At 33.5% G+C, this 6,000-nt stretch overlaps 1 protein-coding gene across 1 annotated transcript in view; it reads right to left on the reverse strand.

Moving 5' to 3' along the window:
- LOC138933855 (uncharacterized) overlaps positions 1-5,478 on the reverse strand; it is a 48,742-nt gene extending 43,264 nt beyond the window's left edge. Inside the window, exons 1-2 of the mRNA XM_070296956.1 lie at positions 5,293-5,478; positions 2,730-2,925 (exon numbers count right to left, since the gene is read on the reverse strand). Of these exons, the coding sequence (XP_070153057.1) occupies positions 2,730-2,771 (42 nt within the window). The 5' untranslated portion in view covers positions 2,772-2,925; positions 5,293-5,478. The remainder of the gene's footprint in view (positions 1-2,729; positions 2,926-5,292) is intronic.
- Between the last annotated feature and the right edge of the window lie 522 nt (positions 5,479-6,000).

Below are 6,000 nucleotides of genomic sequence, written 5' to 3' on the forward strand. Positions count from 1 at the left end.
AATGTCGATCGAAGGGCCTGTCGCTGATGGAAAAGTTCAATATTTATAATTAATATTAATAATATATTTTTAATTCATCTTTTTAACGAAAAGAATCCGAAGATTGAAAGTTGTTGAAATATAAATTTTCTGAATTTTTATAAAAATTCTACGCATTTTGCGTAAGCTTTATGAAATATTTATGGATTTTTATGTGAAGATCTTAGTTTGAAAAAATTTTAAGAATTTTAGAAATTTTAAAAATTTTATAACTTTTTTTTTAAAACGTTTGCCAAAGAGAGTATGTTTTAGTATCATTTAAAAATAGCGGATTAATTAAATTAAGTATAGCGAGTGTAAGATGCATCTCCGTAGAACGAGGACATTGAAAAATTCGCGAAAGCAAAGGATAATCGTAAGGATAACGCGTTTTCGATAAGCCGTAAGTATTATTCGCGTGTCATGAACGCATCGCAGGCTTTTTTGCAAATAAAAATTGTCGTAACGGGTATACCAATGGGTTTTATCGTCGGGCATTAAATTTCTCCAGTGTTATTAGCGGGTTAATGGAACAGTTCGAAATTAATTGCGATTACGATGCGAGGGAAAAATTTCTAGAGAGAACCAAGTCTTTTTGATATACGACGAGTGATAAATTATTGCGCCTTTTTCTCACTTTTTGTTTTACCTATCGTTCAGCGAAATGTCGCGAATAAAATACTATAAAAAAGCGGTGGAAGGGGGAGGGGGGGGGAGGGGGAAAGAAGAAACCTTCAAACTCTCTGCAAATAAAATCTAAATTCTTTTACAAATTTTTGAAAAGGAAGATACTCGACAAGAAGAGATTCAATTTATTAATTCTTCTATTATTGTTGTCCGAATCCTATTATTCCCCCGTTTAATCGTTACAGGAGTTTATACTCTTAATATAGCCGAATAGTGCTTTTATAGCGGATCGTAATATCAGGGCTATAAATGCTAATTAGCTGTAACCGCCGGCGATTTTAAGCGTTCCGTAAATCAAGCAAGGGGATTTTAGAGGACGCGTTTTTTTTAAGCTAACGCGACACCTTTCTCAGAGACAAATCAATATACACATCGGACGATTACTCGTTATTCTCGTCTCGAAGGCCGCGTGCCCGTTTCATTCGCGCGCGCAATCGCAACAGTTGCAAAATGCACGATATTTATCGTAATGAAGGAGAACGAAGAGACGAAGTCTCTTTCCCTGTCGTGCCCGGTTCACATCCCGCTTCTCATGGGTATCCGTTTTCCAGGTTCGCAATGTCGTTTCTCCTTGTGATACGCGCTTTTTTTTTGCTTCGCACGCGCGTCGATAGATCTAACGATACCGATCGACCGATTGCGCAATCGATCGCTATTACAACTACGGGTGCCAACGGCGGATTTCTCGCTTCTATCATCGTGAAAAAAAAAAGAAGTAATAACTATATACGAGTCGTGTACCAGTAACCTTTATATAACACTCGTCCTTCTCTCGCCTCTTTACGGAATTGCGAAAAAAATAGGGATCGTCCAAACGAATTAGCAAATAATCGTTAATTAATTGATTAAAAATTTTCTATCATTTGGAGAATTTTATGGAAATTACAAATAAATATAATTTGCAAGAAAAAAAAAAAATGTACATAATCGTACGTTTTATTTCGAAGATATTCGGGTGAATACTTAGGCATATTTGAAGCTGGATACGTGTGTATATATACTGGGTGGCCCATTTTAATCCATCCAGTCGAATATCTCAAAAACCAAGCCCGGAAGAGAAAAATGTTTCCGACAAAAGTTGTTTGGTTTCGAGGGGGCCATAAGATGGTACCATTGGTTTGACTTTGAAGAGTCATTTGAAGGTCACGTGAAGGTCAACTTTAAAATCTTAAATGGAAACCCCCATTTTTTATTTAGTATTCTTGTAGCTTGCCTCGAGAGCTTTCCAAAACACTATAATAAAGTATTTTTTTATTCAGTACTTTTTGAGTACTTTTAGTACTTATTTTATATTTTAATCTGACATATTTTGATATAAAAAATTAAATATCTCGTAAAATATTTAGTTTTTGATAATCTTACCGTAATATTTCTATGTACAGAATAACGAGACAAATCAATTAGTATTAAAAAAAAAAAAAAAATTGTTTTTAAGAAAATTATTTACAATGTATTTTTTAAAACAATTATTTGTTTCTTTTTTGCACTAATTGATTTGTCTCATTATTCTGTACATAAAAGTATTACGGTAAGATTATCGAAAACTGAATATTTTATGAGATATTTAATTTTTTATATCAAAATATGTCAGATTAAAATATAAAATAACTCAAAAAGTACTTAATGAAAAAATACTTTATTATAATGTTTTGGAAAGCTCTCGATGTCAGCTACAAGAATACTAAATGAAAAATGGGGGTTTCCATTTAAGATTTTAAAGTTGACCTTCACATAACCTTCAAATGATTTTCCAAGGTCAAATCATTGTCACCATCTTATGGCCCCCTTGAAGCCACACAACTTTTGTTTGAAACATTTTTCTCTTCCGGGCTTGGTTTTTGAGATATTCGACTGGATGGATTAAAATCGGCCACCCAGTATATATAGATAATTTTTAAAATCTTTACGAGCTCCGAAAAAGACAGGGTGCTGCCATCTTTTACGCACACTGGAAAGCCCCGGTGGACGCTCGTGTTATCATTGATGTATCTCGCAATATATTGATAAAATATTTATCCACATACCTTCCTCTTGCGATACGCGCAGCAGGACAAGCCGTTACCCATGATTCCAGCAATCGATCGCCACGTCAAGCCGTTGCAGCTTCTTGCTCTGGACCGTTCGGGACGTCGTCTGCATCTTCGTCGATCACTTCACCCCTCGCGAATCTCCTCCTCGTCATCTTGATCGTGCTCGTGAAAACCTGTCTCGCGAAAGCCGCTGTTCGTAAGCGTTATTTCTGTCAGAATCGAAAATTCACTCTTTTACGATAGCGCCGCATTTTCTCTCTCATTCCCTTTTATCGCGTAATTTTTCTCTTACAAAAATTCTTTATTACTTCACTTTCGCATCGCTTGTCTGAAAATTCAGACCTCGCGCACGTTGACGCGAAGTAGGTTAAAAGATGATGAAAAAATACCGCTGCATGCTTTTTGCCGCCTTAAGTGCATTTGCAATTAAGATTTTAATCGCGTGGCAAATTGATCGCGCTTGCAACATTTTAATTAATGTTCGTCTTAATTTATCTTGCCTTGCCGCGCTGTTTATCTTAAATATTCTGTACAATGCGTTTAATAACTTATCTTATTTTAAATTTGAATTAAAATTAAATTAATGCGAGATTACTTTCACTTGGAATTTTAATAAAATTATAAATAAAAAAGAGGAATAAATATAAGAAATCGTTAGAAAAGCACGGTAACAATCTTCTGTTATATTTATATTAATATTATATTAAAAGAAATAAAAATATGCTACACGTTATCAGTTATAATCTATTATCAATCAGATTGTATTATCAATTATAATTAAATATAAAATTTAGTATTGCTTTTTGATTATTTCACGGATATTAATTTTAGGCACAATTTTTTATAATAATTATCTGATATAATATGCTAATGATTTTTTAATGATTAAATAAAAATAATTAATAATAAAATAATTAATTGATTTATTTATCGATTGATTTATAAGTATCGATGATTGCCACAGAGAAAGTTTTTCGTATATAATAAAAATAGAATATGATGCGCGTTGTATGCTTTTTTTAGATTACTGAAAGTCGCACTCGTTCGCGTTACTTGATTGAGCGTCATTATTTATTTTCTACAAATTTTTCTGCAAATATATTTTATAAATGATAATTAAAAATTCTTGATATATTTTTTCATGATAGTTTGTTTAAACACGCGATTTCATTCTCTTATGGATTTAATTTTTCAAATTATGCGCCAACTTATTTTTCTTTTTTTATTTCGAAGATCGAAACAATATTATTTATGTCGTAAATATATTTTGACAAAATGACGATCGACGAGGACAATAGTATTGAATGATAATATCGCTAGTGTTTTCATTCCAAATTATTTTGCCCGGACGAAAGGAGAAGAAAATATAGCAATCCGTAAAGCTACGAAGTCGGTTTTAAATATACATTGATTCACGCTTGCGAGTTTTGTATATTTACGCCATCTTCGTTAATAAAAGTATTAAATAATTAAAACATCCTAGCATAAATGTAAATTATATTCAATATATAGAGAAACGCACAAATCTGCTTTTCTTTATACGGGGTGTCCCATTTTAATCTCCTCAGGCAAATATCTCAAAAACCAAGCCCGGAAGAGAAAAATGTTTCCGACAAAAGTTGTTTGGTTTCGAGGGGGCCGTAAGACGGTACCATTGGTTTGACCTTGGAAAATTATTTGAAGGTCATGTAAAGGTCAACTTTAAAATCTTAAATGGAAACCCCCATTTTTTATTTAGTATTCTTGTAGCTGACATCGAGAGCTTTCCAAAACGCTATAATAAAGTATTTTTTTTATTCAGCACTTTTTGAGTTATTTTATATTTTAATCTGACATATTTTGATATAAAAAATTAAATATCTCGTAAAATATTTAGTTTTCGATAATCTTATCGTAATACTTTTATGTACAGAATAATGAGACAAATTAATTAGTGCCAAAAAAAAAACAAATAATTGTTTAAAAAAATACATTGTAAATAATTTTCTTAAAAACAATTTTTTTTTTTTATACTAATTGATTTGTCTCGTTATTCTGTACATAGAAACAATTACGGTAAGATTATCGAAAACTAAATATTTTACGAGATATTAAATTTTTTATATTAAAATATGTCAGATTAAAATATAAAATAACTCAAAAAGTACTTAATAAAAAAATACTTTATTATAGTGTTTTTGGAAAGCTCTCGATGTCAGCTACAAGAATACTAAATAAAAAATGGGGGTTTCCATTTAAGATTTTAAAGTTGACCCTCACATGACCTTCAAATGATTTTCCAAGATCAAATCATTGTCACCATCTTATGGCCCCCTCGAAACCAAACAACTTTTGTCGGAAACATTTCTCTCTTCCGGGCTCGGTTTTTGAGATATTTGCCTGAGGATATTAAAATGGGACACCCTGTATATGACGTTCACTTTTACTTTTCTATTCAGATAAGAATTTTTTTTTTGCAAACTGCAGTTTAATATAATTTCTCTTCAGTGCTCGTTATAACGTGATGTATATTAGTAAAAATTATTAATTATATTATTCCTTTTAGTATCATTTTTACCCTTAAATTGTATTCGGCTCGTCTATAATTCCACGTAGAGGTAGTTGTATTAGAGAAGAGTGGTCACGTGTTATAATAATCCGTCTTATAATCCGAAGATAAAGCAACTCGATTCGCGATTTTGGATTAATCGCTCGCGTCTCGGCGTGACTTTGGCGATAACGATACACGCCGTATCAACGCACTAACTACGTGTCGCTGAACTTCCAAAAACTGCCGGCTAAAATTGTAGGAATGTCCTAGCTTACACGCGCGCACCACGCGGCCACAGCGGGCCGACACGCGTGTCGACGCGTGCGCGCGCGCGAGCGAGTGCGAGCGCACGGTACCAATATCCATACTGGCGAGTCACCGCTTTATTTTCCACCGTTACATCACTGTCGTCGGTAGCTTCGCCTCTCAACGTCGTCGCTTCACGGTAGCGTGTCTGACAGACAACCGCCTCTTGCTCTTATCGGCGCGTAAAAACGCTTGGAGCGAAATTGCAACTCGCACGCACAATCTGCATAGGATGCAGATTGCCGTGTATGATATACGATGTACACGAAAGTTGAAATCGAAATAAAATCTCAACCTGCTAAACTCTCCCTCTTTTACTCTTCTTTTTCCGGAAGCTATCTCAGGGTGTTTATTTTGTAGAAAAAAATATAGATAACCTAGAAATGTCAGAAAATATTTTTGTACCTGGAGAAATCACAGGAAATTTTC

This window comes from Polyergus mexicanus, unplaced genomic scaffold (genome assembly GCF_030449975.1).
Source record: "Polyergus mexicanus isolate NDT 795.1 unplaced genomic scaffold, iyPolMexi1.0 SCAF_6, whole genome shotgun sequence".
Classification (NCBI taxonomy): Eukaryota; Metazoa; Arthropoda; class Insecta; order Hymenoptera; family Formicidae; genus Polyergus; species Polyergus mexicanus.